The sequence below is a fragment of the Chenopodium quinoa genome, unplaced genomic scaffold (assembly GCF_001683475.1).
Source record: "Chenopodium quinoa cultivar QQ74 unplaced genomic scaffold, ASM168347v1, whole genome shotgun sequence".
NCBI lineage: Eukaryota > Viridiplantae > Streptophyta > Magnoliopsida > Caryophyllales > Amaranthaceae > Chenopodium > Chenopodium quinoa.
Window position 1 is genome coordinate 2,145,803 of NW_018745533.1, and position 22,832 is coordinate 2,168,634.

Here is a 22,832-nt window from a genome sequence, read left to right on the forward strand (position 1 = left end):
CAAGGGTTCCATGTCTCTCTTTTCCTCATGACATAACTACTTTTTTTCATTTATAATCACCTTATCTCCTACAAGGCTACAACACTCGATCTAATTACTTATGTTTTTCAAGTTTGACTTTTATTACCCCCCTTAATATATTACCCCCAAGTGTATAAAACTAATAATGCTATACAAAAGAAAAAAAAGTTATGGACTATTGCAAAAGATATTGTGTCATAGTTCGGGATTTTGAGCACCAGAATGTGCGGCGCGCTCTAGTCTTTTGATGGCAATAGTGCAAGCCTTAATGCGAAAATGAGGTTTGTGATCACGAAGCAACACAAGCGATGTAGTGAGCAATTAAAATCTCAAAAGCACTCACATCGATTAGGCGACGAAGTGCGAGCGGTTGGGGGCTTGGGGGCCAATACTTCAAAGCAAACACAAGCGAATCCGAACCACGAATTCTTAGTGCATCAAGTTAGTAGGGAGAAGAGCTATTATGCAAGTAAAGCACAATATCTAAAAAAGTATAAAGGTATAACAACAAACAAGTATAATAGCAAAGCAACACTCAGTAGAAGGCTTAAGATTTCATTGAATCATTCACCCTTTAAAGAGCTTTAAATAGTTCATCTGTTCATGCATGGAATCTCTAGTGAGCACTGAGATGACAATAACACAATAACGGGATCTAAGGCCTAGAAATTATAAAGTTAACTCTAGGAAAGCATTAAAAGGGTATCTCATACATGGAAGAGGCTTGGAATCTAACACATTGTCATTAATACGTAAAACACAATACATAAGAGTTTTGAAGTAGTAAAAATGTGTCGTTTCATAAGAAATCCCATTGTTGGGGGCAAGAGTTTCACCCCGCACACATATGAGGATAAGATAATGTTTTAGGCAAAATATTAAATGTTTCATAGAGATGTAGTACAATTGGGATAAACAACTCAAACTGGACAAGAGATAGAATAGGTTTCACTCTCCAATAAGTTTCTAATTAAATAAAAGAATTATTAACCTTTGAACAAAACTTGCAATTGGAAGGAATAATTATTTCTCTACCACCTTTTTTTAGTGACGTTTTATGTCACAATTTATCTGCTATCGCGTGTTAAATCAATTAAACTTTTTTTTTTTAAGATTAGAGATAGATCTACAAATCAGTCCAATAATTTCTCTAGCTATAACCTTTTTTTACGTGACGTTTTATGTCACAATTTATCTGCTATTGCGTGTTAAATCAATTAAAATTTACTTTTTTTCTAGAGATACATGAACTAACCAATTCGATCATTTCTCTGCTACTTTTTTTTTGTAACGTTTTATGTCATAATTTATCTGCAATCGCATGTTAAATCAAATAAACTTTACTCTTTTTTTAGGAATAAATCAACTAATCAATCCAATTATTTGATTCATTTCTCTACCACTTTTTCATAAAGTTCTATGTCACGATTTACCTGCTTTTGCGTATTACATAAATTCAACTTTACTTTTTTCTAGAGATAGATCAACGAATAAATCCAATTATTTCGCCACCACCTTTTTTGTAACGTTTTATATCACAACTTATTTGCTGCTATTGAGGTAAATATTGCTCTTTACCAACAAGTTAGATAGTATATTTTATTCTAGAGTATTAAGGGGTTGCCCCTCGAGTTATCGGTTTCAAAGACTTACTAATGTAAGAACAAAATAATAAGGAAGCTTTCCCAAAAGAATTGAAACATACAAATTAGATTGCTCAAAGAAACGATTAATTTACACATAACGAAAGATACAAATGCACTCCATTAATTAAAGGATAGAGTTAGGTCTACAATTGTACAAGTTGAAGGAGAGATTATCCCAATGATCATACAGTTGGGAAAAGACAAACGATCTTCAAAACATGCTACGTGATAAACTTAGCTACTAAGGCAAGGGGAACTACGAAAGCTAAGAAGAAAGCTTAAAAGAAATTAAATGCTTGTTGTTGATTGATTTGTTGATATCTTTCTTAGCTTTGATACTTGCACTTCTATTTATAGACGAAATGAAGTGGTTATGGATGATTCCCATAACCGTTGTACGGTTATGCTTCTTGGCGCCAACATTTCTTCAAAAATTAAAATTATATCCATTAGCCCCCTAACCCGACCTCAATGTATTAGACCTTTATGTGATATCGGCCCATTTCCTTTTATGTTTGTATTAGTCTAGCTAGCCTAAAGACCTTTTATTGACTCTAAAACCTTTTATATTCAGTCAAAGTCAAGAAGGTCATACAAAAGTCAAAATTCTGATTTTTGGGTGCAACAGTTGCGGAGTGTTAAATCAATTAAACTTATATTTTTTTTCTAGAGATAGATAAACGAATGAATCAATCAAATTATTTCTCTAGCTAATAGCTATTTTTTGTAAAGTTTTATGTCGCAATTTATCTGCTCTTGCGTAATAAATCAATTAATCTTTACTTTTTTCTAAAGATAAATGAACAAATCAATTCAATCTTTTCTCTGCCACCCTTTTTGGTAACGATTTATCTGCTATCACGTGTTAATCAATTAAACTTTAGCCTTTGTTTTTTTAAGCTACAGATCAACGAATCAATCTAATTATTTATTTACCATTTTTTCGTAACGTTTAATCACTTTATGTCACGATTTATCTGTTGTTGTGTTCTAACTCAATTAAACTTTACTTTTTTCTACATAGAGACTAACGAATCAATCAAATTTTCTCTCTACCACCTTTTTTTGTAATGTTTTATCACTTTATGTCACGATTTATCTGCTTTCGCGTGTTAAATAAATTAAACCTTACTTTTTTCTAGTGATACATAGATCAACAAATCAATCCATTTCGCAACATTTTATGTCAAGAAAAATATGACGTTGTCGCATGTTAAATCAAGTAAACTTTACTTTTTTTCTAGAGATAGACAATTATTTCTCTACCACTTTTTTTTCGTTACGTTTTATGTCACGATTTATCTGTTGTTGTGTGTTAAATTAATTAAACACTACTACAAAGTATTTTGTAGAGATAGATCAATGAATCTGTTCATATTTACTTAATTTCAGTTCAGTTCAGTTCAGCTCTAATCAGTTCAGTTCAGTTCAGTTCAGCTCCAATCAGTTCAATTCAGTTCAGCTCATTTCAGTAAATGTGAACAGGCCCTCAATCCAATTATTTCTCTACCACCTTTTTCGTAACGTTTTATGACATGAATTATTTGCTATCGCGTGTTAAATTAATTAAACTTACTATTTAGCAGATAGATTAAGGAATAAATCCAATTATTACCAACTTTTTTTTTTTGTGACGTTTAATGTCACGATTTATCTGCTATCATGCGCTAAATCAATTAAACTTTATATTTTTCTAGAGATAGGATCAATGAATCAATCCAATTATTACTCCACCGCCTTTTTTCGTAACGTTTTATGTCACGATTAATCTGTTGTCGCGTGTTAAATAAATTAATCCGTTGTCGCGTGTTAAATCAATTAAATTTCTTTTTGTGAGATAGATCAACTAATCAACCAACATTTTAATTTTTTATATCAATTTTATTGGTAATGTCTTTATGTCAAAATGTATCTGCTATCACTTATTAAACTAATCTAAGTTTACCTTCGTCTAGTGACATATTGAGTAATGATATATTACAATTATGTAAGTGGTTTTAGTTTTGTTAATTGATACTATACATCATCAAATAATTGGTCGGAATTTTGCTCATGAGAGATGCTAATTTGAATATATGTTTCATGTACACAAGAAAGAAAAAAAACTAGGGGGACTTAAAATTATAGGCCAAATAATCTTCCAAAAACACGAGAATTTATGTTTCCCTCCTACCTCCCAACATCTATATAAAAGTTAGTTAATATTAACCTAATTGTACCAAAACTCAAACCCTTAAATCTATCCACTTTTAAAAAATAATGGAGCCACTCCATTAACAATCTAACTTCGCTATTCTCCAACAACTAATATCTCAACTTTTTTGGCAAAAATATATATCATGCAATAACATCAACATGGATACATCCTAATTTTGAAATTTTACAAGTTCTTGACTATCAACCAAACATGAGATGTTCTCATGTAAACCAAACAATGGTTTGGAAAATGGTGGCCTCATCATTCAAGCATGAATTCTAATTGACTAGAAAACCCCCCAAAAATTGTGGGTTACATATGCAATAATCTTATAATAGTTCTCATTACATGGACCAACCTTATTTCGTCATTGGATTATGTCATTTATATGTACTTATATGGGCTTTGGTATTAATGGACTACCTACCAATATGAGGTAGGGTCCTCCAATGTTTCTTTATAAGTTAGGATGAATATTGAAATTTACAAAAGCCATAAGAGCTCACCATTTTCTAAAGGGTGCATCTTCTGCCAAATACCACAAGGAAAAAGAGTCATCCAGCTAGTAAAGCTACCAAAACAAAAAGATTTGAGAAAAATATGATTGTGTTGATCCTTTTGTGTTTTCAGGATAGGGATGCAAACGACATTTTATCAAAGGTTTTTGGATATTATTAAATAATACCGAGTACACAAAGTCTTATATGTGGCTTATGGTGTGGCCATTTCACATAATTACGCATAAGACAATTAATTAAGTACTCCGTAATACGATGGTTACGGTGATGAGCAAATGTGGTTACTTTGACATATGTAGGTTACTTAGATGAGAAAAAAGGGTTATTTTCTTAATTAAGTGTAATTATTCTTTCATTTTCAAAACAAAATATTAAGAGTTACTCGAATGAACAAATGGGGTTACTTATTTCTAAATTACTTGATTTCACTCGTATAATGCATTTGAGTCACTTATGTGGGTTACTCTGAAAAAAAATGAGATTACTTTACATATAAATGAAGATTACTCTTATAAATCAATGTCGCCACACAATAATTTTTGTTTAAATTTCTTTATCTTTTGACTTTTATAAATTCTTATACGTAGTCAGTTACACCATTAAGTTATTGAGTGAAGTTATTAAGTGATAATGATAACGAGTAATGATGAATAATAAAAAAAACCATTGAACACTATGCAATCACAATAAGCATGTCTAAATCAATTTAATTTTCGGACTCATTTTGTTATCCTTATTAAAAATGTCACAAGGGAATTCCGTAATAAAAAAATAATTATAAGAACAGAAGGATCAATTCTTTAAAATTCCATAAACAATCAACCCAAACATAATTAATAATCTAAGTGTACGTTAGTGTCGTTAGACTAAACTTCATGTTTTTGCTTAAAATAAAGCAAGATGAATTAATTGCAACAATAGTATAATATATAGACTGTGATATTCCTTTTTCTGTTTTCTCAACGACTCTAACACTCTTTATTTCCAACGTACAAAAAGTTAGTTTCACCCTTTTTTCTTCCACTACTAACAAAATCATCTATACCACACTATCTCTAACACACACAAAAGTCCCTACCTCAAAACAACAACCATGATTTTTATTCCTTCCTCCATTTCTTCAACTCTTCTCCCTCTTTTCCTCCTCCTCCTCACCACCACCACCACCACGGCCGAGTCCACGTACCTAATCAACCAAACATGCATGAATTCATCAACCAATGACCCTAACATAAACTACACCTTTTGCACCAAAGCCTTTAGGACCGCCCCCTCGAGTCTCTACGCTAACCTAACCCGTCTAGGGCTAATATCCATCAATCTTGTTAGACATAACGTTACACGTACAACTTTTTCGATACAAACGTTACTAGAGAGCAACAAGGTGGATAATTCTACGAAATTAGGGTTGAAAGATTGCTTGGAAGTTTACTCGAATTCGGTCCCAACGTTAAGGGAATCGGCTAGGGATTATAGAGCAAGAAGATTTAATGGTGCTAATGTGAAAATAAGCTCGGTTATGGATGCTTCTACAACTTGTGAAGATGGTTTTGGAAATGTTGGTGTTATTTCTCCTTTGACTAAGCAAAACAATGATACCTTTCAATTGTCTGCTATAGCTCTTAGTATTATGAGTATGCTTTAATTTTTTATTTTTACATGTATAATTTTTTTATTTTTTATTTTAATTTAACAATATATATTTAACCAAATATGTATTGTTTGGGTTATAAATGATCTTGTATTGTAGAATTAGTAAATTACTATGGTATATTATTCATGCAACCTATATATAATTTTACTGTAATTCAATCAATTGGCTTGCTAATTGAAAGTGATTTACATTATAATCTTATCTTTGATACTCCAAGTACAATTTTTTCCTTGTTATGTTGTACGTAATTTGTTACACTTGGAAAAACAGATCTTATAAAAAAATTGTATCAAAATTGACCTACATAATATCGATATATTTCTTAGGACTCGACTCGAAAGACAGTAAGGTTAGGAGGAGGTAGAAGGGAAACCATAATTGTAAAGTAATCCAAAGGATGATGATAATTGATGAGTATGATGATGACTTTCTTTTTTTGTAGGACTTTGTTTTTGATTTTTAGGCGTGAAATTTGATTTGAATTGTTCAACTCTCGAATTATTGGATACCACGTCAACAAAAAAAAAGTGTAGCAGTAGTATTGTAATTGGGCTTTTAATCTGGGCCGTGAAAGAGAATACGGCCCTATGGGATTGCAACAAGGCTACAACAAAATAGAAGAGTGGAATGAAATATAGAAATACGGCCTTATGGTGAGTTTGAGCACTAAAGCCGAGTTAGCTAATTGCTTGAACTTATACTCTAAGGGGCCGTTTGGTTTGTACGGGATAAATGGAATTGAATGAACAAAGATTCAAAGAGAATGGAATAAAAACCATTCCATATAGTATATTGTTTGTTTTACAACAAAATAAAAGGAATGGAGCCACCAGACCACCACCACATAAACAACTCATTTCTTGTTATTTCCAGCCACCACCTAGTCACACTCGCCGCCCCTCCCCACCCATCGCCGCCAAAAGCCCCACCCTCCCCTGCCCTCGAAAAAAAACCCTAAAAATTCCCTCATCCTCCCTGTAAAAACCGCCCTCCTTCTCCCTATACAAACCGCCGGCTAGGGTTTCGAGGGTGGCCGACGGTTTTTTACAGGGAGGAGATCGAGATTTCTAGGGTTTTTCGAGGTAGGGGAAGTTTTCGGGGGGAGGGGATGGGAGGGGAGGGATTTTGGGCGGCGAAGAAAGGTGACGAGAGGAAGATGAGTTGCGGCGAGGGTAGCTGGGTGGTGGCTAGGCGGTGGGATGGTCGGGTGGTGGCTAGAAAGTTAAATAAATGGGTTATTTATGCGGTGGGGGGAGGTTTTTAGGGGAGGGGAGGGTTTATCGGTGGGTGGCGATGGTCGGGGAAGGGGTGGCAATGGCGGTGGAGGTGGAGGGTGCGACTGGGTGGTAGTTGGGTGGTGGGGGTATGGTAAAAGGGTGGTGGCTAGTGTGGGTGTGGTGGTGGAGGTGTGGCTAAGGAAAGGGAATGGAAAAGCCTGGTGGGGTGGGGAATCATGTTAGAAGGATTTGGGGTAATGGAGAGGGTAAAGGGAATGAAAAAAAAGTGTCTAACAAACAACAACAAAGGAAATCAGGGCAGTTGATTCCCATTCCCTTTGATGAATACCCCAACCAAATGACCCCTAATAGACTAATAGTCTCATTCGTTAACTTAGGGTCTGTTCTCATACGTTGAAATTCAATTCATTTCAGCTCCTAATTTCCTTCTCTTATAAAATATTCATTTCAGTTCGGTTCAGTTTAGTTCGGTTCAGTTCAGTTCAGCTCAGCTCAGTTCAATTCAGCTGAGTTCAGTCAATGAGAACAAACCCTTAATGCTTGATTTTGAATGAATTTATCAAATTTTATTAATATTGGGTAAGTTTTATCACAAATTTTTGTATGTGGCTGGCCACACGGTGTGGCCAACCACAATTATTATTATTTTTACAAAAATACCACAACTCTTCTATCTCTTCTTCTCCAAACCATACATCACCAACAACCATATCTCTACTATACCCATTTTCTCTCTCCTCTTTTCTTAGCTTCTTTTTCAAGCCAAACCACACATTACCAACAACCATATCTCTACTATACCCATTTTCTCTCTCCTCTTTTCTTAGCTTCTTTTTCAAGCCAAACCACACATTACCAACAACCATATATCTACTCCACCCATTTTTTTCTCTCCTCTTTGCCAAATTGCTGCAATTAAAGCCCGAAATTGTAGAAATTGGGTGTTAAATTGTTGTGAAAAATTGTGATTAATTATCCTTAAAATCATCAACAACATTTGAAGTAATGAAATTGATGAGAACCAAAGAAATGTGAGCTCGTTTTCTTCGTGGAATCTTAGATCAAACATTCTACGTCAAAAATTGTAGGGTGTTACTAGTTTGGTTATGGGTACTTGTAGGTGTTACTGGTTTGGTCAGGGGTTACATGTAGGATGTTACTGGTTTGGTCAGGGGTTACTGGTTTGGTGATGGTGTTAATGGTTTGGTCAGGGGTTACATGTAGGATGTTACTGGTTTGGTCAGGGGTTACTTGTAGGGTGTTACTGGTTTGGTGAGGGTGTTATTGGTTTGGTCAGGTTACTTGTAGGGTGTTACTGATTTTGGTCAAGGGTTACTTGTAGGGTGTTACTAGTTTGGTTAGGGGTTACTTGTAGGGTGTTACTAGTTTTGCTCAAAAGTTACTTGTAGGGTGTTACTGGTTTGGTTAGGGATTGCTTGTGGAGTGTTACTAGTTTTGCTCAAGGGTTACTTGTAGGGTGTTACTGGTTTGGTATGTGGCTTACAAGTAACCGTTGAATAAGTAATTCTTACAAGTAACCTTTGAAGTAACTCATATAAGTAACCCCTGAATAATTAACTCATTCAAGAAACCCTTGAATAAATAACTCATACAAGTAACCCTTGAATTAACCCATACAAGTAACTCCTGAAAAAAATACAACTAAATCTTGAAAAAAAAAAAATACAAGTAACCCTTGAAAAAAAAAATACAAGTAACTCTTGAAAAAAAAATACAAGTAACCCCTGAATAAGTAATCCATACAAGTAATCCCTGAAAAAAAAAAATACAAGTAACCCCTAAAAAAAAAATACAAGTAACCCCTGAATAAGTAATCCATACAAGTAACCTCTGAAAAAAAAAAATACAAGTAACATCTGAAAAAAAAAATATAAGTAACCCCTGAATAAATAATTCATACAAGTAACCCCTGAAAAAAAAATACAAGTAACCCCTAAATAAGTAATCCATACAAGTAACCCCGAAAAAAAAAAATACAAATAACCCCTGAATAAATAATCCATACAAGTAACCTCTGAAACAAAAAATACAAGTAACCCCTGAAAAAAAAAATACAAGTAACTCTTGAAAAAAAAATACAAGTAACCCTGACAAAACCAGTAACCCCGTTATACTGTGTAATCCGTTATTTTTACTGATTTGGCTCTGAAGTTTTATTTATTTAATTAGTTTAAATTCATAAAAACACCAACCTAATCTAGCTATACTTATCATATATTTATTGTATGATTCAATTCCGATAACCAAATACAGATTAGTCTTATCAGTTTCAATCATAAACCGTTCCTCTTAATGAATTTATTTTGTAATCATGCTCATGCCCCATAATAATCGTACACTTGTACAACCAATTCAATAATGTGGGCTTCCTAACTTCAATAGAGGCGCATTTATCACGCCACCAAAACAATTAAGCAACAAACCAAAAAGGGCCAATTGTTCTTATAACACCCTTCTAATACACTTAAACGTAACAAAATCAATAATAATAATAATCATATAACTAACAAAAAAAAAAACACATTGTAATTGAATGAAAACCATGAATTCTCCCTACATTCTCTTCTTCACCCTTGTCCTCTTCTTCAATGCTATCAAAGCGAGCAATCTAATCAACCAAACATGCAAAAACTCGTCGAAAAACGACCCAAACATCAACTACAAATTTTGTGTATACGCCCTCCAATCTGCCCCCGCTAGCCATTGTGCTAACACGACCCGTCTAGGCCTAATCTCCATCACATTGATCAAACACAACGTTACGGACACTCGATGTTCGATTAAGCAACTATTGCAGGACAAAAAGGTTAGTAAAAGATACAAGGGTGTATTGAAGGATTGCTTGGAACTTTACTCGGATGCACTCTCTACGTTAAGTGAGGTGGTATCGGATTTTCGAGCACAACGATTTGTGGATGCTAACGTGAAGGTGAGCTCCGTGATGGAAGCTTCAACAACTTGTGAAGATGGGTTTGAAGAAGTTGGTGTGTCTCCTTTGACACAAGAAAATAATCGTATTTTTCAGTTGTCTGCTGTTGCACTCTCTATTATGAACATTTTACATTCTTCTGAAAATTAATATGGATATTGGTTTTTGTGGAAAGGGTTTGTTTTAGATACTAACTTATTAGATCATTCAAATTCTTGAAAGAGTTTAAATAAAAAATATACTTGTATATTAAAGGATCACATTTAATTTGTTGTACTCGGTAACTCTTTTCTATTGTTTCTCCTATACTAATTTTTTCGATGGAAATATCTAGTCATAATCAATTTAGAATTAGGGCCTGTTCTGATTTATTGAAAGCAACTAAATTAAACTGAATTGGGGCGTAACTAAGCTGAATATAGCTTACATGAATTGTTTATGAGAGAAGGAAATTAGGAACTGAACTGATTGAAGCTAAAATGAATTAAACTTAACTGATATTAAGCTGAACAGAATATGCCCTTAGTGCTCCGGAACCTTATGCAGTTTAACGTTATGTTAAAAAATTTGTCAATATACATAACTAACCTTTTTCAGAATATATCATGGTATCAAGTGTTAGTGATAAATTCGATAAGGCTTTGTTATGGATGGAGAATAATTGTTTGTTTTATAAGATAAAATAGTTTTCTTGAGGAAAACATTAATTTTGAGGGGCTGCATCTTTTGAAAAGTGTGGAAAAGAGTGAAGTATAATAAAAGTAATTAACTAATTTAAGGGCATGATTTTTCATGTTTTTGTCTAGTTTCCTTTGAGTTTAGTACTCTTGATGATTACTTAATTAATTGGTGTTTCAAACATCAATGTGTCTAGGAGATTATGTTTGGTACTCACATGAAGCAAAGTATGAAACATACACCTAACAAAAGGGATATAGTGAAAATTAATTATCCAGTGTAGTAAATCCTTGAGTCTATCTATTAATCAATTTATATTCATGTGCTTAAACATTGTACTCTCTCTATCTCGTAAATTTCTATTTCTATTTGCATGGTTTCTTACGCATAGTGTTCTAAAAACAATATTGTATAACTTAATAATAGACTGTATGACTATTTTTTGTACACTACCTCTATTTTATAATAGATGCAATAGTAATAGATGCAATATTTCTTTCCCTTTTTTGATAATAAATATATTTACATCAAACCAAACACACCCATAAGGCCGTAGCACTAATAGACATTAACTCTTGCATTATATTATTGTGCTGTCTATTCTGGGCCATCACCCAGCTATTATGTAAACAAGTTTAAGCCCACTAAAATCATTGAAACTTTTGCACCTAGCCCAAGTGAAAGTTCCTCAACTAATTAGTATTATGTGCACCATGGTGTACCTAGAAATAGGTGCACCTTGCCCAATTCACACCTGACACAAGAAGCCCAAACAAAAGAAGCCCACGAAGTATTTTTTATTTTTTTATTTTTATTTTTTTTAATAATAGTTCCTCCTCTCTCCAACTGGCAAATCTATTTAAGTTCAAAAAAAAAAATGTCATATCTATTTTTATTTCATTTTAAAAAATTTCTCTCTCCTTCTTTAAAAAAAAAAAAAAAAAAATTCTCTCCTCTCATAAATTAAAAACCTTCCTCAATGAATTCTTTTGTATTTTCTCTCCCCTCTCACCATTTTTCTTTCTCTAAAAATTGCAATCTACCATGACAAAAGACAAAAAACATACGAAAACACCTTCAAAAAAATAAACAATACTTAACTTTTTTGATTTTCCTATATTTATGTTAAATAAATTTGCTAATATAATTCAACAAATTGTAAAATTGAAACTATATTCTACTATATAATTATCTTTTTGACTTTTTAAATTTTTTTTTTGTTGAAAATCAAAATTATCTGCTCCTACCGAATAGGATAAAGATGTGTAAGTAATTTATTGTTTAAGTTTGCAATTTGTTTTTAAATTGTACAATTAGTCAAATGTTCAACATCAGAACACCAAAAAAAAAAAAAAATTCGATGATGTATCTAAGAAAAAACCAATTGTTAAAAACTTATGAACGCCAATTACAAACCACTGAATACCCTACAAAGCCTCTGAACCCCTACAAAAAATTTTGAACCCTAACCACAAACCACTGAACACCTTTCAAAAATTCCTAAACCCCTACAAAAACCTTTGAGCCCAAACCATAAACTACTGAACACCCTACAAAAACCTCTCAACCCCCTCAAAAACTTCTGAACCACAACCACAAACCACTGAACACCCTACAAAAACCTCTGAACCCCCTACAAAAACTTTTGAACTCGATCCATAAAACATTGAACACCCTTCAAAAACCTCTGAACCCCCTACAAAAACTTCTGAACCCCAATCACAAACCACTGAACACTCTTCAAAAACCTCTGAACCACCAAAAACTTCTGAACCCCAACCACAAACCACTGAACACCATACAAAAATCTTGTTGATCTTAAGTTTTGATGATGACTCAAGGAACCTAAGCAAACCCATGGGAGCTTTAATTTTTGTCTATTAGCTTTGATGTACTTGACAGGTTCTTATATGCAACGAGGTTCTAGAGTCAGAATGGAGCATGGAACAAGGTCTAAGGAAGAGCTGTGGATAAGTATAGAAGACAATCAGAAGCCAAGTTCCTTGAGTGAGGAACTAAAGCTCCAGAGTCAAAGCTTCACAGTATTTCAAGGAGTCTATTGTATATCTTTTAGGCTTCTTGTATTTTTGCTAAAGTACATTGTTAATTGATAGGATTTAAGTGGTTTAATTTCATAAAAGATTTTATTTTCCATACTTTAACTGGTTTTAATACTATTTCGGAAAATTATTTTTTTAGTCAAAAATATCTTATTTATCAAAGGATATTCTGTTTTGATTTTATCCTATTATCTTGGAAAATCTGACTTGGTAAAAACTCTTTTAAAAAAAACGGATCTTTTACTTGGTCAAGGAGGTTGAGAAAATTAAGGGAGCAGTAAACCACTTCCTTGTATATGCTTCAGCTTGCTGCCCAAGCATCCATGAACTACACTTCCTAAATTAATGGAAGTTGTGGTGTAGTGGGAGTTAAGGCAAACGTAAAAGTTTCAACTGTTTTCCTTCTGTATAAATAGGATTAGTTTTTTGTTTTGAAAAGCACACTTGAACATTACAATTCTTAGCTTTTCTAAAAGAGTCAAAAATCCACTTAAGTCCTTGAGTGTCTTTGTACTTAGCATCTTAGAAGTTTTATCTTGAGTTGTATTGGGGTAGAGTTTGGGTAAACTCTAGAGTGTGTAATTGCTTTGAGTGAAGCAAGGAGAAAGAGACAGATTCGACAGCTTAACTGATTGAGGGATCAGTTGAGGGGGAACTTAAGTTCATTGAGGAACTTGAGTTTAGAGTCTTAATTTGTAATAGGTTGTTTGCCCTATTATTGTTAAGAGTTGAGTTTAAAATCCCTTGTGGTCGTGGTTTTTCTTCTTGATTAGGGCCAAGAAGTTTTCTACGTAAAATCTCTCTTGCACTTTAAAGTTTTTGTTTAAGTTTCTTTGAGAATTCCGCAAAAATTACCCTAGTTCCTCCACAATACAATTCACCCCCCCTCTTGTATTATTCATTCGAGTCAACAATTGGTATCAGAGCTGGTTCCTCGAAGAAATCAGGAAACCCTGACGAGTTAAGTTCCTGGAATCAAGATGAACAATCACGAGAAACTGGAAGAAGGTTACTCTATGCAGCGTCCTCCTATGTTCAACGAAAAATTCTACACCTATTGGAAGAACAGGATGGAGATTTTTATCAAAGCCGACAACTACCAGGTTTGGAGAGTGATCGAAGTTGATGATTTCGAAATTACCAAAACTACTGGTGAAAATGAGGTAGTACCTAAACCCATGTCTGAATTTGATAAGGAAGATTTTGAGAAAATGGAAATTAATGCACTTGCTGTTAAATTACTTCACTGTGGTCTTGGACCCAATGAACACAACCGTGTTATGGGTTGTAAAAATGCTAAAGAAATTTGGGATTTACTTCAAGTTACTCATGAAGGAACTAACGAAGTGAAACACTCTAAAATTGACTTGCTTATGTCAAAATATGAACGGTTTGAAATGCAACCAAAAGAATCAATTCAGGAAATGTTAACTAGATTTACTAATGAGCTTGTTTCTCTTGGAAAGCAAATCCCTATTGATGAGCAGGTCAGAAAAGTTCTAAGAAGCCTCCCTCAAGATGAGAGATGGAGAGCCAAGGTAACAGCCTTACAAGAAACAAAGGACTTCACAAAGTTCAATATTGAGCAACTTGCTGGTTCCCTCATAACTCATGAGCTGCACCTAGGAACAAGCAACAGTGAAGGAAACCGAGGAAAAGGCTTGGCTCTCAAAGCTGGAGATCAAGAAGACTCCGAAGTTGATGAAGAAGAGGCTGCTATGCTGGTGAGAAGGTTCAAAAGAATGTTTAACCGAAACAACAAGTCAAGGAACTTCACCAAGAAACCCTCTACTTCAAAAGCTGACTCTGGTTGTCACAAATGTGGATCTCTAGAACACTTTATTCGTGAGTGTCCACTTTGGGATACAGAGAAAGGGAAAGGGAAGGCAAAGGAACAAGTTAAGAACAACTACAACAAAACTCCTTTCAATAAAACAGACATTAGGAAGGCTATGATTGCTGCCTGGGGAGATTCTGAAAGTGAGGATGAAGAGAAACAACCTGAAGAAGAAACAGCTCATCTCTGTCTGATGGCCAAACGTGATGAAAAGGCTTACAACGATGAGCTTGCTAAAGAGGTATTCCTTGATCCTAATGTGCTTAAAACTTATACTAAAGATGCTCTCATTGATTTGGTGTTTGAATTGGAAGATGACTGGACTCACACTAGTATTCGTCTAGGTGAATGTCAAAGAGCTCTCAAAGTCTGCAAGGAACACAGTACGTGGATTGAGAATCAACAAACTGATGTTCAAAGTAGATTTTTTGAACTTTTTGACAAAAATCTTCTCTTAAAAGAAATAAATGAGAAACTCAAGTTTGAGAATATCATGGTTAATGAAGAACTGACTCAATACAAACTTGCTAATGCTGAAGTGTCTCCAAGTTCCTCCTCTGAATCTTTGCCTAAATTTAATGAGGATTTTGAAAAATTAAAATATGATCTTGACAAGTTAAGAATTGAAAAGGTAAAACTGGAGAAGGAACTTGAGCTTCGAAGAGAAAGAAGCATTAGTCAGTTTGGAATTCCTAAGTGGATTGAGAATTCTCAAACCAAAAGAACTGAAGGTCTAGGATTCATTCGTTCTAAGCATAAGGGCAAGAAAAAATATGTAGACCTGCCTATTTATAAAGTATGTACCTTCTGTGGTAAAATTGGTCATCTTGTTGCCACGTGTAACAAGAAGGAACAGTCTGTTAGAAAGAATGTTAGGCAAGTTTGGGTAAAGAAATCTGATATTGCTTCAACGTTTAAGGAATCCAAGGAAACCTGGGTTCCTGAATCAAACCAATAAGTTCTTTTGCAGGTCCTAGTGAGGGGGAACAACACGTGGTACCTCGACAGTGGTTGTTCAAAGCATATGACAGGAGATAAATCAAAGTTTCTCTCACTAGAGGCCTATCCAGGAGGAACTGTGACCTTTGGAGACAACAAAAAGGGTGAAGTAATTGCTAAAGGAAAAGTAGGAAGGTCCAGTTCTCATTCAATAGAAAATGTACTTTTGGTCGAGGGTTTGATGCACAATTTGCTGAGCATATCACAATTTTGTGATAAAGGAAATTCTGTAAGTTTTACCTCTGATTCATGCAACATCATAAATGATAAAACAGGAAGGGTTGTTCTTGAAGGAACTAGAAAAGGGAACACATACATTGTGGATCTAAATTCCGTTCCAAGGAACAACCTTGCCTGCTTGAGTGCCATTAATGATGATCCCTTATTATGGAATAAACGTTTTGGACATGCTAGCTTCTCACTCATGGATAAAATTAGAGCAAGGAACTTGGTTACAGGGCTTCCCTCAGTCAAGTTCCTCATACAACATATCTGTGATGCATGTGTGAGAGGCAAGCAAGTCAGGTCTTCTTTTAAAAGCAAAAACATGGTCAGCACCACAAAGCCATTGGAGCTAATTCATATGGATTTGTGTGGTCCCATGCGTGTTCAAAGTAGAAGTGGAAAGAAATATGTTTTAGTTATTATTGATGATTTTTCTAGATTTACTTGGGTGATTTTTCTGTCTAGCAAAGATGAAACTTTTGATGAATTTGTGTCCTTTGCCAAGAGAGTACAAAAGTCAAGTGGAAATCAAATTATCCACATTCGATCAGATCATGGAACCGAGTTTGAGCATTCAAGATTCGATGACTTCTGCAAAGAAAATGGCATGGATCATAACTTTTCAGCCCTAAGAACTCCTCAACAGAACAGAGTTGTTGAAAGGAAGAACAGGACTCTAGAAGACATGGCAAGAACTATGCTCATAGAAAGTGGTCTTCCAAGGAACTTCTGGGCTGAAGCTATTAATACTGCATGTTATATTATTAACAGAGTTATGATGAGATCAATCATCAATAAGACTCCTTATGAAATGTTTAAGGGCAGGAAACCCAATATTTCTCACTTTCGAGCTTTTGGATGCAGGTGTTTTGTTCATAATAATGGGAAAAGGAACATAGGAAAATTTGATGAAAGAAGTGATGAAGCTGTGTTCCTTGGCTATGCATCAAATAGCAAAGCTTACAGAGTTTACAATAAAAATACATTGTGTGCAGAAGAAAGCATTCATGTGATATTTGATGAATCTAATATGTTTATGAATGTGCAGGAACAAGACAATAATGATTATGAAATTGGTATGATTAGAGACAGGGAAGAAGATGAAGAAACCTCCAAGTAAACCAAGGAAGTAAGAGAGGAACCTGAGCAAGAACATCAAGAAAATGTTGAAGTTCCTAATCAAGAAAACCCGCAGGAACAAGATCATGGAGAATCTGGCAACGAGGAAAATAGAGTAGAAACTGAAGAAGAAGTGCCTCAAATATGAGTTCCTGCCAGAGAATTTCAACCAAAGCCATTCAGATATCAAGGCTCTCATCCAACATACCTTATTATAAGTGATATTGGTAGAGGAACTCAGACCAGATCACAGATGAGGAACTTATGTGCCTTTCAAGCCTTCCTATCCATTATTGAGCCAAGAAATCATGATGAAGCACTAAAGGATGTTGACTGGATAATTGCCATGCAAGATGAACTCAATGAGTTCGAGAGGAACAAGGTCTGGCATCTTGAAGAGAAACCTAAACACAAAAAGGTTATAGAGCTCAAGTGGGTATTCAGGAACAAGCTGGATGAATATGGAATAATTGTGAGAAACAAAGCAAGACTTGTTGTGAAGGGCTATAATCAGCAAGAAGGTATTGACTTTGAAGAAACTTTTGCTCATGTTGCTAGATTAGAAGCTATTAGAATCTTAATTGCTTTTGCCTCTTTTATGGGTTTCAAACTATATTAAATGGATGTTAAGTGTGCTTTCTTAAATGGTTTTCTTGAAGAAGAGGTGTTCGTGGAACAACCTCCTGGTTTTGAAAATCCCCAATTTCCTAATCATGTCTTTAATCTTGATAAATCTCTTTATGGGTTGAAACAAGCACCTAGAGCTTGGTATGAGAGACTCTCTAAGTTCCTTCTTCAAAATGATTTTAAAAGAAGTAAAGTAGATAAAACTTTGTTTTTAAAATCTGAAGGAACTGACTTACTAGTTGTTCAAATATATGTTGATGATATTATTTTTGGAGCAACTAACGAAAACTTGTGCAAGTACTTTGCTGAGCTAATGAGTGGTGAAATTGAGATGAGCATGATGGGGGAACTCAACTTCTTTCTTGGACTACAAATCAAACAAACGGAAGAGGTATTGCAATTCACCAACAAAAGTATGTCAAGGAACTTCTGAAGAAATATAACCTTGACCAAGCAAAGATCAACCATACACCAATGGGAACAGGCACAAGGTTAGATGAAGATCTACAAGGAACTAGTGTAGATCAAACCAAATACAGAGGTATGATTGAATCCCTTTTATACTTAACTACTAGCAGACCTGATATTGCTTTTAGTGTTGGATTATGTGCAAGGTTTCAATCTAATCCTAAGGAGTCACACCTTACAGCAGTAAAAAGGATCCTCCAATATCTCAAAGGAACTGACCATCTTTGTCTCTTCTATCCTAGAAGTGATACTCTTGATTTAAAAGGTTTTGCAGATGCTGATTATGCAGGAGACTTGGTGAATAGGAAGAGTACTTCGGGAATGATTCAGTTTCTCGGGCCTTGCCTAGTTTCTTGGGGATCCAAGAAACAGAACACAGTGGCCTTGTCAACTGCTGAAGCTGAATATGTGGCAGCTGCTGCCTGCTGTTCTCAGGTACTTTGGATAAAACAACAACTAAGAGATTATGGTATGAAATTTAACTGCATTCCTATCTATTGTGATAATACTAGTGCCATATGCATTTCAAAAGATCCAGTTCATCATTCTCGTGTGAAACATATTCACATAAGGCATCATTTCCTTAAGGATAATGTGGAAAAAGGCTTAATTAAGTTAGATTTTTGCAAAACTGAAAATCAAATTGTTGACATTCTTACTAAGCCTTTGAGCAGGGACAAATTTGAAAAGATGCGCATGGAACTTGGTATGATACAATTGAGTTAAGAAGACCTCAAGTTCCCCCAAGGTATAAGTCAATCATGCATGCATTATATGTATCTTACACAATATGTATATGTGAAAACATAGTCCTAAGCATTAGAATGTATGGCATTGCATATGGGATTGTGGCTGTATGTGAAGAAATCAAATTGCAGTTAGGCATGTCTGTGATATAACAAACTATGTTGACTTTTTCCTAGTTCCTCCGAAATAATCTATAAGATTCTGTTCTATCTTTTTGAGAATTAATTAACTAATCAGTTGATTAATTTTATCTCTTAAAATCTTATCTTTTATTTTGAATTATCCTCCATTGCTTATCTTTTGAAGTTCAAATTCATTCCTCGAAATCGTTGATTAAATACCCGTGACCTTTTGCATTCAATTCAAAGTTCCTGACCAAAAATAATCTTCAATTAACTTAAACCCTTCATGTCAAATCACATTAAAATCTGACCAAGTGAAAAGTTCTGTGCCATTCTTCATCAATCAACACCTACCCCATTTAATTAACCTTCTACACCATTTCACCGACCAAATTCACCCCTCTAAATTCCACCACTATAAAATGAAGCCTAACCCTAACCACTGTTCCTCCCCACCTCACTCCGTAAAATACACACTCATATTTAGTGACACCTCTCCAATTCCCATGGAAATCTCACCCAAAATTCAAAACTCTCCTCAAAAGGAATCACCCATGGAAATAGAGACTGAAACTTCAGTCAAAACCGTTGCTGAAAACCCCCAAAATAAACCCATGGCTCGCAGTGATTCGAAAAAAAGGAAGATAGAGGTTAAAGAAGAATTGGAATATGAGGAACTGGGTGAACCAATTCAAGGGGAAAAGTCGAAGACCGCTGCTGTCAAAAGGCTTGAAGCCAGCTCTGAACGTTTCATTCCTGGGTTTTGTATAAATCTAAAGTGGTGCGAATCGAGTAAGTACTCTGAACTTCTTGATATTCTTGAAGCACAAAATTGGATTAAGTTGTTTAGTGAATGTTATGACAATGTGATTGCGCATGCACCTTTAAAGGAATTTTGTGCGAATTTTAAGAATATAAATGGTGTTTGTGTTAGCAAAGTTAAAAACAAGAAAATTAGTTTTGATGCTGATGATTTAGCTGCTGTGTTTGGAACCCCTAATGAGGGATTTGATGAGTATTTTAAGGATGAAACTAAATTAAGCGTTGAGGGTGTTCCTATTGAAAAAATTGTTGATTCAATTGGGGTAAAGCATCCAAAGTCCGAACCAATCATAATCTGTTTTCACCTATTCAAAAGCAGTTGTTTATCTTTGTTCACCTAGCTATCATTCCGAGAACCCAGCATAGACATGAGGCTAATCACCTTGATGTCGTGCTTATGTATTGCCTTGAAAACAAAATACAGATAAATTTTCCATCCTTGATGATCCAGCACCTCACTCATTGTCTTGCCAATCATTTAAAGGTTGGGTATGCAAATTTGATAATTACTCTTCTTGAATGTTGTGGAATTTCCATGACTAACTATGAATCCCTTAAGCTTAAAACCAACCATTATGTCCAACCCAAAACACTTGAAGCCCGAAACCTAACTGTTGTTGAGGGAACTATTCAATTTCTCTCAAAATCCCTTTCTAAGCCTAAACAGGATGAGAGTAGTTTGAAGAAAAAGGAGGACGAAGAGTTGGATAAATGGTTGGAGGAAGAGGACAATGAGAAAGAAGGTGAACAGGAAAGGAAAGAGGTGATTGTGCCGTCAAACCAAAAGGGTACTCAAAGCCCTGGGAAGAGAAAGAGTACTAGGTTGGCTATAAGGCCAAGAGGGAAGGACAAGGCTGAGTCTGCTGCAGTGGTTGATCTGAGTGAAGAGAGAAACAGTGCACCAGGGGATCAAGGGATCCTTGAAGAGAAAACTGGTTCTCAGGGGGAACAGGGCATCCTTCAAGCTTCTGTTGAAAAAAACATTTCCTACAGGTTCAGGTTTTGCTGGTTTCAGCACAGTGAGTTCCAACTTGGAACTTAAGGCTCTCAAGGAGACAGTGCAAAAGCTAGTTGATACTCAACCAGGGTTAATTCAAAGGATTGAAGCTCTTGAGAAGGTAGTGTCAGACTTGGTGAAAGCTTCCACAGAGCTCACCTCAGCAATGCACCAGAACACATCAACTCTTTCCAAAGGGCAGGCTGACTTGTTGAAGAAATTAGAGGACTTGGTCATTGAGGAGGTGCCAGAGAATGATGTTGAAGAAGAGACCCAGTCCTTTGTCCCTAAAGCTTGATGTTTTCTTTCTGTCTTAGCTCTAAAACTTTATTTTCTTGCACTTGATCTGACTTGAACTTGTTTCATTTTGCTTCTTTTGGTCTGTAAACACTTAAAACAAGGTATTTTCTTTTGTTTTTGATGTTATGGAGGAACGTCAGTTTGTTTTTATGGATGATGCTTGTTTGCTTTATGACTATTTGCATACTATTTCTTCCTGTATGTGCTTTGTTCTTTGCTTTGGACACAAACCATTATCATGGTGCTGTGTTTAGATATGTATCTTTGTGTGCATTAATTTTGATGAACGCCAAAAGGGGGAAAAGAAAGGCAAACTCAATTGTTGACAAGCTCTCCATCCATTTTCCTTAGAAGGTATAACTATAACTTTCATTCAGTTCCTTGTTTAATTTTTGCTAGTTCATTTTCGTTTTAAAGTTTTCTCTTTTTCTGATTGTCTTTTAAATTTTATTTTGTGAGTTTGCTTAGGTTTGTCATTCATCAAAAAGGGGGAATATTGTTGATCTTAAGTTTTGATGATGACTCAAGGAACCTAAGCAAACCCATAGGAGCTTTAATTTTTGTCTATTAGCTTTGATGTACTTGACAGGTTCTTATATGCAACAAGGTTCTAGAGTCAGAATGGAGCATGGAACAAGGTCTAAGGAAGAGCTGTGGATAAGTATAGAAGACAATCAGAAGCCAAGTTCCTTGAGTGAGGAACTGAAGCTCCAGAGTCGAAGCTTCACAGTATTTCAAGGATTCTATTGTATATCTTTTAGGCTTCTTGTATTTTTGCTAAAGTACATTGTTAATTGATAGGATTTAAGTGGATTTAATTTCATAAAAGATTTTATTTTCCATACTTTAACTGGTTTTAATACTATTTCGGAAAATTATCTTTTTAGTCAAAAATATCTTATTTATCAAAGGATATTCTGTTTTGATTTTATCCTATTATCTTGGAAAATCTGACTTGGTAAAAACTCTTTTAAAAAAACGGATCTTTTACTTGGTCAAGGAGGTTGAGAAAATTAAGGGAGCAGTAAACTACTTCCTTGTATATGCTTCAGCTTGCTGCCCAAGCATCCACGAACTACACTTCCTAAATTAATGGAAGTTGTGGTGTAGTGGGAGTTAAGGCAAACGTAAAAGTTTCAACTGCTTTCCTTCTGTATAAATAGGATTAGTTTTTTGTTTTGAAAAGCACACTTGAGCATTACAATTCTTAGCTTTTCTAAAAGAGTCAAAAATCCACTTAAATCCTTGAGTGTCTTTGTACTTAGCATCTTAGAAGTTTTATCTTGAGTTGTATTGGGGTAGAGTTTGGGTAAACTCTAGAGTGTGTAATTGCTTTGAGTGAAGCAAGGAGAAAGAGACAGATTCGAGAGCTTAACTGATTGAGGGATCAGTTGAGGGGGAACTTAAGTTCATTGAGGAACTTGAGTTTAGAGTCTTAATTTGTAATAGGTTGTTTGCCCTATTATTATTAAGAGTTGAGTTTAAAATCCCTTGTGGTCGTGGTTTTTCTTCTTGATTAGGGCCAAGAAGTTTTCCACGTAAAATATCTCTTGCACTTTAAATTTTTTGTTTAAGTTTCTTTGAGAATTCCGCAAAAATTACCCTAG

At 34.9% G+C, this 22,832-nt stretch overlaps 3 protein-coding genes across 3 annotated transcripts; all 3 read left to right on the forward strand.

The window, feature by feature from the left end:
• Positions 1-5,586: 5,586 nt before the first annotated feature.
• On the forward strand, positions 5,587-6,027 carry LOC110715900 (putative invertase inhibitor). The gene has a single exon (XM_021894521.1). It carries the CDS (start codon positions 5,587-5,589, stop codon positions 6,025-6,027), a length of 441 nt encoding a protein of 146 aa, XP_021750213.1.
• Positions 6,028-9,411: 3,384 nt separating this feature from the next.
• On the forward strand, positions 9,412-10,514 carry LOC110715751 (putative invertase inhibitor). Its single transcript, XM_021894359.1, has one exon. It carries the CDS (start codon positions 9,829-9,831, stop codon positions 10,372-10,374), a length of 546 nt encoding a protein of 181 aa, XP_021750051.1. The 5' UTR covers positions 9,412-9,828; the 3' UTR covers positions 10,375-10,514.
• Positions 10,515-13,942: 3,428 nt separating this feature from the next.
• Positions 13,943-15,757, forward strand: LOC110715901. Its single transcript, XM_021894522.1, has one exon. The coding sequence runs from the start codon at positions 13,943-13,945 to the stop codon at positions 15,755-15,757; it is 1,815 nt and encodes a 604-aa protein (XP_021750214.1).
• Positions 15,758-22,832: the final 7,075 nt, after the last annotated feature.